Below are 19,829 nucleotides of genomic sequence, written 5' to 3' on the forward strand. Positions count from 1 at the left end.
ATACCAAGGTTTGTTGCTGGTCCTGACACTTCCCCAGCCTCAGAGGCAAGCAAGATGCCTCCCACTTTAATATTAAGATCTTTGCCTAAGTTCTTGCTTTTTCCTTTTCTTTTTTTCCCCTGTTGATTCATGAGCTCATCTCCACTCCTGATAGACTTTTTAACAGAGTATTAGTTTATTTTTAACCAGTCATTTCTTCTCTTTACCCTCCACACAGATATACTGCAATTCAGCACCAGTGGGTAATATTTGATATATAATTAATAGAGAAAAAATATTTAGATTTGGATGTGGGAGTATTTTTTTTTAAATGCCTCCTGAAAGAAAAGTCAAAACCAGCTGATCAGGTTTGGGACAAATCTCTGGAAGAGGAGATGTATGAGACTTAGGAAGAGGATTTGGCATGGAGCTGGAAATCTCCTTTCAAACTTCAAGAGTTGACAAGAGTTGACAAGAGGGCAGAGAGATGCTCTTAACACTGTTGTGAACACTGAGGGAAAGAAAGGGGAAAGTGATACCCTGGGTGTGGAAAATTATTTTTCTTGAGTCCAGATTTCATGCAGTTTGGAAATGTTGCTGTACAACTAGTAGTCTGCATCTCCAGTGAAACATTTTCAGCAAAGACTGGGATTCGTGTGTGGTGTGACCTTTGCAAGTCCTTGTCTGTGCCGTTCTCTACCTGAGCTGTAAAAGATCAATGTGGGCCATACTGCACTCATTGTGAGGTTGAAAGAGTTAATGGAAATGTGTTCATTGAGATCTTTCCCTCAGCTCTGAGAAGGGAGGATGTTATCTCTTCCCTAAATATCTGGGCAGAGCCACCTGCTTACTCCTGCTGAATGGATGTGTAGAACATAAAAGAAAAAAACCATGAGGAGTTGAAGAAAAAGCTGTGGCAGGCCACATAAAGGCAGGTTGTATGGATTACCACCTTGGAAGAGGACATTCCCTCAGCCTGCTCTCCAACCTCTTGGGTGGGAAGTCTTTTAAGGCAAGAGATTGGAAACAGCTAGTAAAGTGTCTTCCAAAGGGCTTGACGTTACAGGCAACAGATGCAGGTCAGAAATAAGGAAGAGATGAGAGCTGCAAAGGTACAACTCTGACACATGCATAGCCCCAGACTTCAGGACTTCTTGCACACAGGCACAGTCAAACCTTCAGCAGGGCAGAAGAGAAGACGCTGAGCTCTGTCAAGATTGCCCTCTTCTTTCTTATCCTTAAATTTCTTCAAACTTCTCTGGTCTAAAGGTCTGAGCAACTAACCTACCCTTTACAAAGGGCTCCAAGGAGGAAGGAAATCATTCCATGTGGCATTGTTATACTAGTGTGAAGCCAAACTTAGATGAAGATAACAAGTCTTGCTTGCCTGCAGCACCTAAATAGACCTAGATCTGGCTTGTACCTGGATGGAAAGCTTCCTGAGAGGTTTTGGCCATCTGCACAACCTGTGTAATTCCGATCAGTTAAGTGGAAAACAACTAAATAACAAATAGTTACTGGGACCTTGGACAGATTACCCTGCCATCTGCAGCAGAGAGTTAGCAAGTTAGAAATTACCTGGATTAAGTAAGAATCAGACCCAGGCTTTTGTCCCAAATGAAAATGGGGCTTAGAATATGTGGAGAGGCCATTCTGACCCTATCATCATTACTAAGCCAATGGAAGGGTATAAAAAGAAGCAGATCATTGTGCATGAGCAAGGCACACTGTTTTGCTATTAACTGTAATTCAGTTCTTGAACATTTTGCTCTGAATCTGGAATAAACCATGACCAAACAGATAGTTTCAGACTCTGCACATCAAGTAACAGGCAGAAAAATGCTGTAAGTTAGTTGAAATATGAAGTCCAAGCCTTCCATCTGCCAAAAAAGCAGAAAATGGCACAGCACATGCCGCCCTCAGACAGGCACAAAAAGATAATGTGCTTGAAAGCATAGACAGAAACTTTAGCAGATTTCTTGCTTGCAGAAAACACTGCAATACAATGCACCACAGCCTCTCCTGTAAACCTCTTTGCACCCTCTCTTCAGGACACTGCACCCTTTCAACTCTAAACCACCTTCTACTTTTCCTTTCTTTAGTCTGGGAGCCTTCTGTTTCTCTTCCATAAAATGCTGGAGGACCCCAAAACCACTGTGAAACACTTTTTGGTAGTGACATTTACACTGAGCTGGGGTAGCACACCGTGTACATCTTTGCATGTGTTCCTTCACGGACCTTCCCCTGTCCTTTGAGAGGAATGTGGGAGTAGTGGAGCATCTAAGCATCACTAACGGACTGCAACTGGAGCAGCAGGAGAGTCCTTTCCTTTTAAAAAATATTACTGCCTGTACAATGCAGTGGGACCTCGGGGCTGCGTTTATCATAGGTTAACCCTGCCAGCTGCAGTGAGAGTTGCCTAGTGAGAGCTGGAGATATTGTGGATGAAATAAGAAATGGCTCCAAACTTTTGCCCCAAACCACAAAACAGATTTGAAATCTTCCTCCAAGTTCGAGAAACTTTAAGTGATGGATATCTATAGGATATTTTTAGAGCTTAATATCAGACCAGGAACCAAGGAAAATCACCTCCACCAAGATGAAAATAATAGCAAATTCTAACAGTTTAATTGGGATTTTTTATGTTCAAAATTTTGATGTGGAGTTATAACTTACCTCCCTAAAACTATATTGGACTAACTAATCTCTGGCAAAGTAATTTCCATATAGTCAAGGTAAAATCTGGCCAAAACAAAACCAGTTTAAGAGTTTTTAAGAAATTCTTTATAGAGCTGGACTTACTCTGGTTTTTCAGAACCAAACACTGACTTGTTCCCTTTCTATCATATTCTATCCCATTAGTGTTAAAGTCTCTATAAAATCTCAAAGGACTCTGACCTTCTGATCAGGTATTTGAAGCTTCATGAAGCATTTTGTAGAAGGAGTACTCCTATAGAACATTTTGTACCTTGACTATACGCATACATGCAACAAACAGGCAGGAATGTAAAATGCAAAATTTTTCGATTAATTTAGACTATTTCCCTAGAGAAATATGTCGAGGACACATTCATTTCTATTTCCCATGAGATTAGGCAAATGTAAATAATGCCAGTTTTTGCTGAAAAGGTTTTCATGCTTTGTCTTGCACCTAGTCCAATATGGAGATTAACAAACAAAATAATAAACCCAGCAAAACTAATAAGGGGCACTCAGCATATCCATTTTGATGGGTTGAGTGTAATTTGTGCCAAACAATATATTGAACACTTTCCCAAACTTAGATGGTCTAAATTCTTGTTCATGCACACTAAATGCTAACACCCACTTTCAGTTCAACTGAGAATTAGGACACAGGGAGGGTTAAAGACCAAAAAAATCCAGTCCAGAACAACTGGAAAAGCTGAGCTGAATCTGGTTGAGGGGGAGAATAAATTTGTGACTCTCATCACCTTTCAGTTGTGGAAGAAGCTGCTGGAAGATTCAAAGATTCACGTTTTAGCAAAATGCAAGTATTTGTCCCTAAAGAAAACACAGTCTCCCCTCCTCAAGAATACTGCTCATCTTTTTCAGTCACAACCTCCTTGCAAACTGCAGTTTCAGAGAGCCCTGCATTTTTTCATTAACACTGTGGCCTAGCACCAGAATTCCCCATGATCCAGGATGTGTATTCAGAGTGTGGACTTTGGTGGGCCAAAGACTTGTGCTGTGTGGAAGAGCTGCCTCATCTTCCAAGCCCTCCTCCTCCCCCATGTCCCATCCCAGTATATGGACAGGGTATAATAAGCTACAACTTAAGTTTCTTTGTTGTTGAAGTTGACCTTTATTTTGCAGCCCTAATGAAGTCTTTAGATGTCCTCCTCAGGTACATGGCCTCCTTTTTAGCATTCTGTTTGTTGTGCCTGCTCTAGCTGGTGGGCTCTTGAAGAACGTAACTTTTCATACAATGCCTCCCTTGGGTGCCAATTGTTCTTTTCTCCCATGGTTGCCCTTGAGTCATGCCGTCCTGAAACATCACCAGCCCAGAAGCAGCTCGTCAGTGGGGAATTAGGACAACGTGTCTTTCACACCAAGGATGAGCGCACCCGCTTGGCCTCTGCATTATGATCAGCACTGACAGAAGAAATATGGGAGCAGACTGGATGGGAAAAGATGAGGTTTGTGCGAGATGGGGAGATAATTAGCTAAAATACAATGGGGAGGGGGCCACTGGTGTGACGGATAATATGGAATCAAACTGCCACTGGAGCCCTTTGCAGTTCAAACCACCGCTCCTGAAAGCAGCTGCTCCTAGCAAAGGAGTTTGAAAATCCTTCCCAGAAAGCCAGGCATGTGTTCTCTATTACTGATTTGCATTGAAAAAAAAAAAAAGAATGATTGGGAGCTACATACCCTGTAGGCGCACTAAGCAAATTGGCCAGCCTAATTATTATTTTTTGGTATGTCTAATTAAATAGACAAAAGGCCCTCCCTTCACTCTCGCTGTCGGCACGAACTCCACTGGAATGTGCATAATGTCCCCTCATTTGCCCAGGCAGCTGAGCCTTTCTGTTTTCCCCTAGGAGATCGGCATTGACAACTGCCCATGGCTTACCCAATCCTACTCAGACACGGAGCCAGATCATCAGACAGGGAGGGAAAGGGGAGGAAATTGACCTGGTTCTGTTAAAAAACACCGGACAATACTGTAGGATGTGACATGCTTTTGTTGCAAGTCAGGAGTGTGCCCTGGCCCTTGATAGCAGAATTTGCCAGATCCCATCAGAAAATTTCTGCCCAGTATTAACCAAATTCCCCCAAATTTTCTTTTTCGAGGCTCTGAAAGTGCAATATTTATCCCTGAGATTTCTGGTGTTTTTCCAGCACTCAGCTCTCCTGTTCTGCAGTTACAGGGTACCACAGCCATTCCTTACAGAGCCTCTCTCAACCTGTGGTTTCAGCGCCCCATAACACCAACTCTTTAACTACAAGCTACGTACAAAGTCTTCCAATGACTTGAGTCACTGGAGAGTTTCAGCCTCATACTGATGCAGCCATAGTCCCTGAAACCCACAGCTTTCAAGTGAAAGGAGAACATGGTGCCTTTTGTCTGTGAGGCATTTTTCTCCTTTTAAGTAGTTGGTGCTGGAGATTTCCACTAATGCCAATACAAATGAAGAGTTTATATTTATGTTGGAAATTGAAGAGTTTTCAGACATCTAAGAGCCACATCATTACTAAATGACAAAATCTACTCCCACATTTATCTGATACATAAGTACTAGAGGTTTTTACTGAAAAGATGAGGAAAAAACTCTCTATTCTTTTCCCAGAGAGATAGGGATAGAGAGGAAGAGAACATGTCATTATATATATGAGTGTGTATATATATAAATGCACAGATACAAGAAAAAAAATAGCAGGATGGTAATTTATCCAGCATAACAGACCATCTCACACTCTCTCAGTGAGCTGTGTGTTTGATCTGACAAACAGGCTCCTATTAGAAGAGTACGGTGAAGTATCACCACATCAGTTCAGGTAAAAAACCTTTTACAGGAAACACCTCATCACTGGTGATTTATTGAACAATCACTTAACAAAGCCTTCCAAATCCACTGTGTGGAATGGAAAAGCAAAAGACCAGCTCCTGATTTCAGCTACACCTGTGCAAATCCTGAATATCTCCCCAGGTCTGAGAGAAGTCTTCAGTTTCCCCAACAGGTTTATCCAGATAAGCTGATACAGGTGCAGAAAACTGCCAGCTCAGAATTTGCTTTTTCCAAAAGCAGAGTTGCTTCAGTGCAAGCAGAAACAACTTGGTTAGAGAAACCATAAAATATTTGCTTTATCCTAACCAAATTAAACACCTCTACAGCTCAGCCTGACATAGGTCTGAAAAAACCCCCATTGCTGTCCACTGCTGTTAAACTTTGTTAAGTCAGTGCCTGATGCTTCACTTCTTAACGAGGCAGTTATTTGTTTCTCAGGCAATCGCTGGCACCTGCCTGCCTTTTAAAATCAAATAATAATTGAATATGAGGAAAGTGAGACGAAGTAAAGGAGATTTAATAAAGAAAATCTTTGCTGCGGAGGGAATTTCTTTGGCAGTGATTACGTTACTAATTGATCAGCACATTGCCTGAGAGAAGCAAGAGACAACAATTATATTTAGCACTGTGGCTGAAAGCAATGCAGTCAACTACCTCCTCGGCTTTCGCTGTCCGCTGGCTTCACCTGGATCGGTCTGTTCATCTGTAAGGAAGAACAAAGACAAGTAATTAATGGGGGAGTCAGACATTCATATACAGAGGTTTGCTTTGCTTCTTTACTGCGTGTCATAATTAGCACCAGATTTTACTCCACAAGGGGGGAAAAAAGCAATTAGTAAACAAAGAACTAACCATGGAGTGCAGGCTGCTGCTTGGTCTGAGGTAAATAAATCAGTGTCACTCCTCTTACCTGACAGTGGCTTTGTTGAATCACATTGGGAGAGGGATCTGACTCATGTCACACAGGTCATGAAATTTTAAACATAACTTCTAAAATTTCTAATAGTTTCCTTCGGAAACACTGGTGCATGAGAGCAAAAATGCTTTGTCAGAACATCAGGATTGCTGAAAATTAAATTGTAAAAATTTCTTGAGATTGGCATGATGAAAAGGAGGTAGAAAAGCTAATTCCACTTCTACTGCTAGCTCAGTAGGATAGCCATGTGTAACATAGCAGCCTCCATTTCAAACTTGGGAGAGGGATTTGGATCTAATTTGTCCACATGCTGCAGGAGTATTGGATACTGAGAATTTCCTGGGAGTAGAGGACTGGATGTTCCTTCTGTTCCTTTTTCAGATATCTTTTTCCTTTCTCACAATATAAGTAAGGATAAAAACCTTGCTGCTGTGCTGTGAATTGGTATTCTGTTATTCGAATTATCCCTCCCTCACTCAACAAAATCATTGGGGACCATCACTGTCCCCAGAGCTGCTCACTCCCAGGAGAGAGGGCAACAGATGCTCACAATATTCTTCACTGGCAGTGCCTAACGTGATGTGGGTGTCTGAAGAACAGGGATGAGGATATTCCCCTCCTGTCAATAGCCAGAGAGGCAGATTTGATCAGAACCAAGGACTTGATCTGAAAGCACTTCCCTGCCTCATACTCCTTGTCACATAAAGAAATCAATACACTGTGCAGATGGACTACTCAAAATATCTTTCTATGTGTGACCACCTCTGAGCAGAATGAAAATATCTTTTTGATTTGTCAACCAACAAAGAAAGTACAAGTTCAAACAAGCATCACAAGGAGCAGGAGGTCAGGAGGCAATAGGAATCTCCCAACATATGTCTTTGCAATAAAGTCAGACCACAAATTGGCTGATGAATGTCACAGGATGCCTTCAGGGAATACTATCCATCCCTTATTTGTAGCTAATCTCAGTTGGGCAGTAAGGCCATTAGTTTTATTTTTCTTTTTTTTCCTAATTTCTCCCCCCTTTTTTTGTTTTTTTTTGAAAGTGGTTCATAATAACTTAGATTTATTCTAATTGCTCTGCACACATATTTAGTAATAACAAGTTATCAAGCTGGCTGACAAGAAGGTTAAGATGATGAAGAGCCTAGCAGATCATGCTGTATTGTTGTCTCTAGAGGAAAATGTATTTATCCATAAACTGACTGCAGTTAGACTTACACTCTGGAAGAGAAGGATCAATGGCTACAGATGCTATTTCTGTTCTCCTCTATGCCTGTATCATCCAAAAAAATCCAGACACCTGAAGTGCTAAAACCAACAAAGAACCTAGGTAAACCTTGTATCAGCCCTTGCTTCTGCCACTGCAAAGACCTGGTCCTCAAATTCTACAAGATATTAGCAGGGCAGAACCGTATATGAAGCAGCAGCAGGACAGACATCCTGCCACAGGGCTCCCACATGAGAGCAGCTAGCTGTTACACACATTCAAAGATCTGACATCACACAGGTGAGGAGAGTAACTTATGTCATATAACTCCAAATGTATAGAAAGTGTAACTTCGAGCCACTCTTAAGCTTGGTGTTTCCGATGAAAACACGTTCTTTTGCAGTGCCTGTTCCTCTCTACTGATCATGAGGGTCGTCTATGCATTTAGACTTAGGTGAGATGAACCCCATCTTGCTTCTCATGTGCAGGACAATGAAACCAAATTACCCAGTTACTTCCCTCAGCTGCTCAATCGCTGTGACTGTGTTTGCAGCAGGTTGGTGTTGGCACCAGCCATGTACCAGTGTCTGACTTGAGACCTGGTTACTTTTAACACTTGCACTCTTGTGACATATTATGCATTCCTAATGTGGACCCTATGGCTGATCTAACTCCTATGGTCAGAGGAGGGTGGTCAGAGGTGCCTGGTGCTCATTACACAACAGCCAGAACCTGCATCCTAAGCAGTAGGTAAGAGAGAAAATCACAGTAGCTAGGAATTTATAGGAGGTGTGCCGAATACAGCCTTGAGAGGCAAAGTCTGGAGTCCAAAAGGACACAGCCTTGAGGTGCAGAATATCCCATAAATCTACCAACACAGGCACTGATCTGAAGCATGCTAAAATGAAAAATGAAAATTTCCGCTGAACTCAAGTAACTTTTGGGTCCAGACTTTAGAAAAACTAGACAGAGCTCTTCCTTCTTTTTGAGCTGGATGAAGTCAGTTTGCACAAGGCAGAGGACATTATCAGACCCTTTGGCAAAAGTGAAAGGAGACAAATATTTGTTTGGGCTTCGGTTGTTTTTTTTTTTTTTGTTTTGTTTTGTTTTGATTTGTTTTGGTTTTATTTGGTTTGGTTTGAGTTTTTTTTTTTTTTGAGATTGAGGAGTGAGAAAAGGAAGTCAGTGCCTAAAAAAAAGAGTGAGGGAATGAGCATCCAACAGAGGAAGAAAAAACTGGGGAAATTAATAAGTAAAAGGCTAGTATAATTTAATGTACACTATGATTTATACACTTGACAATTTCTTTATAGACCAAAGAGAAAGTGCTGCCTGAACGGAGCCCATAATACAAATTGAGATCATCTTGACATGAAAGACACCAATTATAGGGAGAAACGCTGAGAGGAAAATAATTAAGTTTTCTTTCTCTGTCTATGGATTTTTTTTTTTTTTTTTACACAGACACTCTGGGAGCAAGGACCTGTCATGGGGACCAGAAGAAGGCTAAGTGGAGAAATTAAATGGGAGAACAATGTAGCTTCCCCAGTCTGGGGAAATACCTTCTTGGGGAGAAGGGAATTCAGAGATTCAAATTCCCTGTTTATTCTTTATCTGGAAATTACCATCAAGTTAAGTGGAATGAAACCAAAGTTTATACTCCAAAATGCATCCTTCTGAAAAGTGTTTGGGGAAATGCTGATGTGGACATCTTTAATATCTGTCCTGTCTTGGTGGACCTGTGGTGGAGAGTGTGACAGGAGAAAGAGTATTTGCCAGATAGCAAATCTGATTAATGCCATCAGGAAATCCACCTGGGATCATCAGAACTACAAGTGTGGCTGCAAGGTGCTATTGAACCCTATCACTAGAAGGCTTCAAAAGGGATTTGGCAACATGGGAAAAGACCTAGGCATGCTGACCCAGCATTTGAACTGACAGATGGAGTGAGTGTACTATTAGGCTTTCCTCTAGGACGTGCTACACTCCTGCCCATTCAGTGGTCCTTTCTTCTGCCCATGAATGCTGTTTGTGCTCTCCTTTGAAATAAGATCATGCTTCCTTGTTCTATGTTATCCCTGTTGAGGTGCCACTGGGAAAGCAGTAAACTGTTTTACCATTAGTTAGTCCCAAAAGTGTTTATCTCCTCTTTAGCTTCTCTACCATCCTTTCGGTCCTGACTAAAATTTTTTATTCTCTGCATAATGTGAAGATGTCTGACTTTATGGTACCAGAGTGCTCTATAGTTTTAAAACCATTATAAATCAGGAAAATGTTTTTCCTCATTCATGACTCAGAGTCCCATTTGGCCAAAAAATTTACTTTGAAGTGCATCACTCAGCAGCAATTTTGTAGCAAAGATATGCTGAGGACCACTGAGGCACAAAGATTTATGCAAGAGCCAAGTAATTGAATTTGGATTTCTGGATACATATATAAGCACAGTTTTCAAAGAGGTGGCAAGGGAGTGGGACACCAGGGTTTTATTCACATCTTTGTCCCAGTGTGGAGTCAGGAAAAGCCTGTGGCTCAGGTTGCCCATCTGTACTGGGAAGAAGTACCACTGCAGCTGTGAATAGGCCTATTTCAGTAAGAGAGGTTGTGTGTCCTTTTCTTACAAATGCCATAAATATTTATGTTGATGATAGAGTTAGAACTTTATGTGCATCACACTTCTCATTTTCCTGTGATTCTTTGCATGTTCTTCTCTGCTGAATACCACCTTTACTATCACTGTTGCACAACTTAGTCAAGGTGATCGTACTTGTTACCTTTCATATCCTTCATTTTGGGCTGTCCTTCCCTTTTTTTGCCTAAAACCAACGCATCCAAATTATGCCAGATGTCACCATGTCACACCAAATTGCCACTGCCCCACCTACCCCCACCCCAATTCTCCCAGCAAGTAGAAACACAACATCATTTTTCATGTCCAATTACAGCCATGGTGGTGCCACCGTTAAAAGACAGCGCAGGTACCCCTGTCAAAAAGGGTTTGAGTTACAAGAAGCGATGAATTATAGCAAGCCCTTTTTCAATTCTCCACAGAAATGAAATGTCAGAGCTTGCTGCTGTATTTTTCTCAGCACCATCAGCTGCAGGCCACTGCAGGAATTAGACAGGGGACAGACACTTTTCTGCATCATGATTTTTCTTTTCCTAAGGCTGTCGTTTTTTCCCCCCACCAACCCTTTTCTGCTCCCTCTGGCTTTGATATTAATTTAGAGCAGGTAGAAGGATCACCTGGGAAAGAAGAGTAGGAAGCAGAGACAGCTGATTTCTCACTGTCTCCATCTTTCTTCCTCTCACTGTTCCTACTACCCTTTTCCTTTTTGCCTCGCCACTTTTTCATTGATCATCAATATACCTTGTGCTTCTAAGTAGATCTAAAACTCTACTTGAGAATGGAAAAATACAGAGATAAAAAAAAAAGAAGACATGGAAAAAACCCCCCATGAATATGGCGATTATCCTGAATAGTTTAAAATGTGCTCTGAGACAGGAAGAAAAAGGGAAAAGATGAGGAGATTACTGAAGATGAATTAAATGCCACTAATAGTTAGGAAGATCATGACCAAGCAGAAGAGAACAGTGTTGGAGATAATCTGCTGGTTGTGCTTAAGGATGACGTCACTTCAGGAGACAAAAGGTTATTCTGGAGCTTGTATGTTCTGTAGGACTCTTGAAGATCATCCTGGTGATCATCTAAATAAAAATAATACTCTTTCTTCCCTCCTTAGAGATCTTAAAAAAATGGAATACTCCTGGAGGACGTACTAGGGGCTTTGGTTTGTATCAAAAACCATGCTGCACATGTTTCTGGAAGTTCCCAAAGAGTGTAAAAAAGTAGAGGTGCTAACGTCTGGCAAGGTCTGTTTCCAGCTCTACTCTGGCTTTCTGGATAATTTTGGACACATCATTACATTTGCCTCTTTCTCAGCTTTTTCTTCTATATAATAAAGATGAAGATATCATAATGTACTATGAAGGTGGCCAATGAAAAAAAGTATCTAAATTCTGGTGTTAAACAAACAAACAAACAAACAAACACCCAGTCATTTCTATGCCTAAATTATGTGGACAGATACAATGGCAAATAACGAACTCTTCTTGTGCACTGATGTTCTGTTGTGTTTGGTATGGTTCAGGCATCAGCCCCCTAAATCAATGATGAAAAACAGCTGTGACATAATCATGAAGGATGTGAGCTGGGAGGTCTCAGCAAATGCTTATTGGGCACTCCTGCATCTTTGTAGTTGCTGGTTAGCCTCATGGAAAAAAAAAATCCCATCCCAGAACAACTTCCTCCCTAAAAATAATATGCAGTTCTTGATGAACTCATGACATAGCTCAGATGTTAATTGGAGGTAGGAATATTTTAATAACTGCTATGAAATTTTCAGAAAATAGTTTTTTTTTCTGTTTAAAATCTCTTCCCAAAACACTAAGAGGAATTTCATTTTACCACTTCTGCCAACTGAATCTGCCATGAGTCTTTTTTTGAATCTGCCATGTGCACAATAGTAATTTCTCTGAATTCAATACAGCTATTCATGTGAGCAAAGGTATTGGCAGGAATGTGTTTGTAGGAGTGGGTCATAATTTTTAAAGCATTGAACAAAATCTGCCCTGATAGAGGGCCCTAAGGAAATGCAAAGTATATTAGTGTCAAAGTTGGAAAAGCCAAGAAAATCACCTACAATTGAATTGTGTCTGTGTAATTGCAAAGTTCAAGTAAATCACTCTGTACCTGATTCTGAGTGACGTAATTTAATTACAGTGATCTAAACTAGATAGCCATAAGTGTGAATCCAAAGCAATCTCCTTTCTCTGAAGCAAAAAAACCAAAGTTAGGGTGCAGGTTCTCAGGGAAATTTCTCCAAATGCTGCAGAATCAGGAAGGTTTCTCACCACAGGTTAGCTACACAAGCAACCTCCTGTATTTGTCTATTTGAGCTGTAATGCATAGAGCAAAAACCTGTTCCCATGGGACTAGAGGTAAGTGCTGTGTTTGCATGGGTTGATGGTAATTACACATTAACCACATTTACTGTGGGCACTATGAATTGATACAATGTTGGATTAATGAAAGAGTAAGGAGAGGAAGTATTTTAGAAATTTTGTTAAAAAAACCCCCCCCGATAACATTGGTTTACCTCACTAGTAATGCATTCCCTCTGAAATGACTATCCTAAACCTCATCTGGCTAAAGGACTCTTAATTCCTCCCCACCACCATCTTCCCTGCCCTTCCCATGGACACATGTCCATAGATATGTACACAAACAGAGGAGAAGACCTGAAATGGCAATGTGTGAAACATAAAGAAAACCCATTGAAGGTTCTGACCTTTACAAATCAGTCAATGCTCTGGTGTCTACCCCTGAGAGTGATTGCTACCAGCCATCCCTGCTCTCTGAGAGTATTTTCTATATATCATATAAAACATATTATAATCCATCTGTCTAACTATTGATTCACCTTTCTCCTTTTCCCCTGTGCACAGATGAACCTAGAGGGTTCATCTGAAGCCCCTAGAGGGGCTTCAGTTCAGTTCACACTCAAGTACACCAGCCTATGGCTTCAAATATAGAACTTCCTCACAGAACAGTTTGGGCTTGAGTTTGAAGAAACTGCTAATCTTGTCGATAGGCAAATAGAGCCTTTCCAATACAACAAATCATTTGGTTTGTTCCTAGGGTAGCTGAGAATGTAGTGTTCAACCTTATGGTGTCTCTGGTTTTAAATGAAGTGGGGTAGGGTAAAGGGAGAACTTAGTCTTCAGAAGGTTTGAGGACAAAACACAGGATGCTTGTAACAAAGCCTCATTTCCAAAATGAGAGAGACAGGACTTTTTTTTTTTTTTTTTTTAGTATTTATATCTTAGAAATATTGTTTTATATGAAATTCTGCATGTGAAAGAGACAGCAGGAGACTCCCTTAAAGTTTTGGGCAGTCACACTGTAGAAGTGGTGTTCAATAGGTCAATTTTCACTTACTAGGCTGTGCTTCCACACTGCCTTGGTGACTAAGGACAGGAGATGATGCTCTGATCACCCAGATGGGAATTTATTGCACTCATGGATCTTACTTTGGTCCTGCACTTTACCTTTCTTTCCTGGAAAAGAAGGGTGTCTTGTGGATGATGACTTTTGAAAATGTGTCTGCAGCCCCAGACCCATTACATGAATGAGAAGTCTCTGAACATGTAGTGAGTGTACTTGAGCATGTAAAGAGTCCCAGGACTGGCCCTCTGGTCAGGCTAAGCTATATAAAAGGGTCTATTTTTATGTGTATCCTGACAGCAGAGGTATAACTCCTGAACGGACATGCTGCTCATTAAATCTCATTCCCTGCTGATACCATGATACAGTGTGAAATTCTGTTCATAAACACACCAAATTCTAATATAAAACTAAGTCAGTCTTTTTCTGTCCTTTCCTGCCTTCTTCCCTAGTATCAGTAGGCAAACGTTCTTCCACAAAAGTTCTTCCATCTTTCTTCTCATTTCCCTCTTGAGTTTATTTCAAGATAATTTACATGCAATTTTAAAATGTGCCCATACACCTTTTATAGAAAATCATTCTTCTCTATCCCTGACTTTTTCTATTAGCCAGCTTAGCATGCATTGAGTAGAAACAGACTACTACATCCTCTACTACTACTCTATTACTACTACATTCTCTTTCAGCCTAGACACTGTGATTCCAAACTCCTTCAAGGCAGAACAGCATAGTCATAGAATGATAGAGTTATTAATGTTGGAGAAGATGTCTAGGATCACCAAGTCCAGCTGTTAATAATATGCTGACAAGTCCACCACTAAACCATGACTCCAAAAGTTCCATCTACAAGTTTTTTGAATGCTTGCGGGGATGACTACTCCATCACTTCCCTTGGCAGCCTGGTGCAGTGATTGACCATCCTTTTGGTGTAGAAATGTTTCCTAATAATCAACTTCAACCTCAGCATAACTTAGACCATTTCCTCTTGTCCTGTCACTCATTATCTGGAAGAAGACACCCCCACCTGGCAATGACCTCCTCCCAGGTAGTTTGAGAGACTTACAAGGTCTCCCCTGAGCCTCCTTTCTTCCAGGCTGAGCATTCCAGTTCCCCCAGCTTATGAAGGTAGTCCATATAGACACAACAGACAGCCTTACACTAACAAGCACTGATCCCCACCCTGCTGATGGCTAAATGCATGTACAAGGTGCTGCAGTATTTAAATGAGTGATGAGAACATGTGCTGAGCATCCTGGATCAGTTTCGATGTGTGTGCTCAGCTCAGGTGTTTTTGGTTATGCATCTCTCTCTTCCTGCACTGCCCAGCTCAGACCTCACATCTCAGCAGTCCCATAGGTGCTCTTAGTGCTTTTCTGCTGCTGTCTGTTGGGCGAGTTGGGTGTTCTCTGCATGTGGGGCACATCACGGTCACACAGAGCCCAGGGACAGCACCGACATGAGCAGGGCAGCAGTCAGGTCAGAGACAGATGTATCCCTGAAGGCAATGTAGACATAACCCTTGTTCCCTCACTAGGAGATGAACATCTGCTCTTGTCTCTCCCTTATCCTGAGCCCATGACCTCTGGCTATTGGATCTTTCCTGCTGTGCTCTTCACTCTCTGGGCTTTATCTCTTCTTCTGAAGCAAGACCCAAACGTTGCCTTTGCCACTAATGGTTGCTTGGCTTTACTCTACAGACTTTAGGCAAGGCCAAGCTCCATTGACTTCAGTGCTTTGAATGCAAAAAGACCTTGGCCACTGTCCATCCAAGAAGATTAGACCTTCTGTGCTTGTAGCTTTGTATGCCTGGCCACAAAGATAAGAACCACAGCCAGCCCTTTTGCCTATGGAGAAATGCTTGCCACAGCACTGCCGTTTAACAAACAACTGAGTAAACTGTGTAAATTAACTAGCTGCTTTCACCCACTGCCAGGACCATGAAATACAGGCTCTCTCACCGATCTAAATGTGCAGGTAGCTTCAGAGCATGACTTTAAACACAGCCTCCCCAGGAAGTGAAAGAGGCTGTCATTGGGTAAAGATTGCAAGCAGGGTTTTCCTGGGTACTGGGCTAGATCCATCCTGAGCCAGAAAGAGTTGTTCCCCCACCACTGGTCCTGCTTTCAAGGTTAGTGTGTTCACTTACTTCCTCCTACACTAATTTCCCTTTTTCGAAAGGTTGAAGTCTCCTGCTTGCTGCAGCATAACAGAGGGCAGTCCCTTACCTCAGTTCTGAATGCCAGGAGGCCCAGACCTACACCTATTCCAAATGGAATGCTCTGGCATTTCTGAAGCACAAGAGCCTCCTTCCCAAGGTGTATCCTCGTCGTATGCAGGTGTTATGATTGTGCTCTCCCTACAGTTGTATTAACAAACAAAGTCTAATTTTTTTAGGCAACCTGAAACAAGTTCCATTTGAGCATAAGAACGCCCAGTGGCCATGCCACCTTATCCACTGGTTTGCCTAAGCTGGTTTGAAATCACACCTCAAATTAGATGTGTGAGCACTTTGCTCTGATGATAAGCCCCCTTAGCTGTGCACTGGATCAGGGCTGCAGCTCCCAAGCTGGCAAAAAGGAAATAAAAAATAATTTTACAAAAAAGAAAACAAACAAGGAAAGATTCAGAGAAAGAATAAGATTATCTTAATCTTGATAGTACCCCTTTAGAGAGAATCTTCTGTGAAGGGACTTAGAATATTAACTTTTTCTTCTGCCCTTCTTCACAGCTATGAAATGTATACAGGGTGTGATTTTAAGCCCATCCAGCTGCTCAAGTTAGTCCTCAGTTTTTAACAGTAAATGAATAAGCACAAGCTGGAACCTTCCAAATTTTAGTAGAGGCTTCAAAATATAAAAAACAAAGATCTATAGATTCCCAAACATTTCTTGAATTGGGAAAAGGATGGAAGGCTTGAAAAAACCCCAAAAACAATCAATGAAATTAAACCCCCCAGTCATTCCAGATTTCAGACCCTCACTGTCAGTGCAATTCTCTGTACCAGTTTCAGCCTATATCAGGCTCTCCAGTGCAAAAGGAGTTACCTCTCACTCTCATCTATGTATAACTGGTATCATCTGGTCCTATGTTTAGACAATTATCTGTAACGTAATTACCAGACTGATGAGTCTTGCTGATTAATTATGCCATCCTTCAAAGTTGATCTGGGTACTTAAAATAAACAAACACCCTGGTTGGGTAACAAAGGTGATTTTCTCTGTCTGTTCCAGCCAACAAAGGCTAGCAAGCTCATTCCACTACGTATGGATGTGGTCAGAGACTCTCAGGGATTCGTTTCTGATCTGTTATTCATGTGGAGCTGCTTCACTTCTGGTCCCTGACTGCACCCTGACCTCCCCCCTCCTTAATGATAAATATTGCCCCTCTGCTGAGAGCTATCCAACAAAACTGGTGTCTGATACTAATGCATCACTGATGCTTTCCTGTCTAATTATGACTAAACATTGCCTTTCTTTCTTTTCTGCCTTGAACGACCACTTTTTTCTTTTTCTTTTTTTTTTTTTTTCCTGCATCAACATGTACCAAAGCATTAAACAAGACATTCCATTAATTTCTTCATCATCATAACTTAAGCCTGGGACATACCCTTTAAATATTCATTCAGCTATGAAAACTGGGCATTAAAATTTTAATAATGTCAAGCTCATTTGAACTGAGCTCCTGGGGGACTATTACGATACAATTAGAATAAATATGATGATTGATTTTGTGTAAAGGTTCACCTGTCCACATGTGTTAGTGGCCGGAGGCAGCATGCCACCTCTGGCATCACAGCCGATAGCTCCAAGTTATTTAAAGTTATTTTCTCCCTTCCTCATCACCCCAGTTTTCTTCCCACTTGCTTGCAAGCTTGACCCCCTCACTTGCTCACATAGAATGTTCATCTTGGATTAAATTGGAAGAGGCAAAGCAGAGAGGCCTCACTGGGAACAGCATCAAGCTGCACCCTCCTCCTTCCTTCCCCTGCTTGTGCTGTGGCCCTTGACTGAAGAGGGAGAGTTGGTCAAACACACAAGAAGTTCAGCTATAAACTTTCTGGCGGCTGTGGCCATTAACCTTTTGCTGCGTGTGTGTCTGAGCTCCCAGGCTTTGATGCTCCTGGGTACATGGGTAGCAAGCCTAAGCAACACTGACATGTCTGAATCACCTCAGAGGAGGACAAGCCTTGCTGCTTCCTAGCAGGATCTGTCCGAAATCACAGCACAGAGATAGTCTGGAGACGTGACGCTGAGAGTAAAAAAAAAATGCAGAGGGGGAAACCGAGCAAGAAATCACACTACTTAAGGAGCCTTCTGTTTCAAAAGCAGGATGTTCTCAAATGCAGAGACAGATAATTAAAAGATTTTGGTCCACTGGGTGCTGAGCATATTTGAAAATTTGGGCCAGATTGTACTTTCTCTCTCTGCAGTGTGAGTTGGGTGCTACATGGTGTAAATAAGAAAGGAGATAAAATGGAGCCATCACCACTGAGAACAATCATAGGGTTTTTTTTTTAATAATCTACTTTAAATAAACTACTCATTAATTCTTTGAGTAAGGGTATAATGAAAACCTCTCTACATTTAAAGGTAACCCTGATCTAGCCCTGCTTACAAGCAGTGCCAGAGCTTCTAGCTTTTGGGGCTTTACCATCAGTCTCCTGACATATGGTGCTTTCCTTAAATCCTCAACTTCTGGACCTGAGCAACTTTTTAACAAAAATTTTAATTCCAGAATAAAAGAAAATCCTTAATGCTCAAGGTATAGCTTAAAGAAAACAAATATGTGAAAATGAAAATTCTCTTATTTATAATACCACACAGGATTGCTTGAGATAATGTATGACTGATGAATCTTTACAGTTGGCAATGTTAATTATTAGAAACATTGTTTGATTTTCACTGTTTTAAGCTGTTCCTTTCCTCTCAGAATTTTGCTAAAAGCAGATCTGATCCTAGATCTGTCACTTTCTTTTTCAAATTCAAATCAAGTCCAGTTCCTTTTCCTATTCATCATCTCAATTTCTATATGATTTACTTTTAATAATAGTATTAGCTTTTAGTAATACGTTGGTGTTATTTACTTTTACACTACTACCCCTACGCCTTCCAAAATAAAACCCCATATTTTTTAAAATTAACCCAGCCCATTACACATTACAATATGGAGACAAGAAAGGGAGATAATGGTCACTTGGTGTTGATTTGCTCAGAAGGAAAGCAGCAATTTGGGGAGCCTTCTGTGAATGCAGACTGTGGAAAGATATGGCCTTTTACTCTTTTCTAAAGTCTATTACATATCATCTCCTTCCCCACTAAGTTTCCTCCACAGAAAAAGGGGTTAGACAGTAATCTTTGCCTTCAGGGCCCATTGTGAGGATTAATTAGATATTATTCCTACAAAATTGTAAAGTTTTAAGATGCTATATGAGCTCTCACTGTTATTATAACATGCCTTACCTGCATAACGTCTACCACTGCAATATTACCCCTTGGTTGTTCAAGACTACAGAACTGCTGCTTCTAATTGAGTTAATGGCTTCATAGGTTGGTAATTTAATAAAACAGACTGCTTAAACCAGCAAGGTTTTGATTAAATGGGGTGTGTGCTAAGGGGAATTTATATTTGTGAGAAGCTCCATGAATCCAAGGTATCAGGGCATGGATAATGCTGGTATAACAGTCTGTTATACAGAGAGGAAGGAAGGACAGAGCTGAAAGCCATGGAATCATGGAAAATCCCGAGTTGTAAGGGACCTGTGATGATCATTGTAGTGTACCTAACACTCATCTGTATGATTTGGAGCATTTTTTTGGATGCTCCATTAACTATGAGAGGCTTGGTGCTCTTTTGAGCCTGTCCCAGTGACCAGACACTCACTCAGTGAAGAACATTTTTGCAATGTTCAGGCTGAACTTCCCCTGACACAGCTTCATTCCATGAAGGAATGAGGAGGTCAGCACCCCTGTCCTCTGCCCCCCTTGAAAGAGTTGTGGGCTGGTGTTGCATCCTGCTACAGTCAGGTATTCTGGGCTGGTCTCAGGTGTGTGCACAAGTGTGTGATGGTGTGCACATACAGATAAGGCACTGCGCTTCTGCCACTGCTCTCGGTGACGAGGAGACCTACCCTAGGATATCATGTGCCTTGCCTGACTTCAGGGAGAAATTCGGTTGTTTCTTCCCAGC

The 19,829-nt window shown here is 41.3% G+C and overlaps 1 protein-coding gene across 16 annotated transcripts in view; it reads right to left on the bottom strand.

Annotated features, from left to right (window-relative positions):
- Nucleotides 1-19,829, bottom strand: part of CELF4 (CUGBP Elav-like family member 4) — a 701,592-nt gene that overhangs the window by 299,737 nt on the left and 382,026 nt on the right. For all 16 annotated transcript variants that reach the window (XR_007200839.1, XR_007200838.1, XM_048290994.1 and 13 more), the window contains exon 3: nucleotides 6,165-6,213. Coding sequence is in view for 14 of the 16 variants with exons in the window: in XM_048290994.1 (XP_048146951.1) it covers nucleotides 6,165-6,213 (49 nt within the window). In the remaining 2 variants the exon portion in view is untranslated. The remainder of the gene's footprint in view (nucleotides 1-6,164; nucleotides 6,214-19,829) is intronic.

This window comes from Corvus hawaiiensis, chromosome Z, assembly GCF_020740725.1.
Source record: "Corvus hawaiiensis isolate bCorHaw1 chromosome Z, bCorHaw1.pri.cur, whole genome shotgun sequence".
NCBI classification, from domain to species: Eukaryota; Metazoa; Chordata; class Aves; order Passeriformes; family Corvidae; genus Corvus; species Corvus hawaiiensis.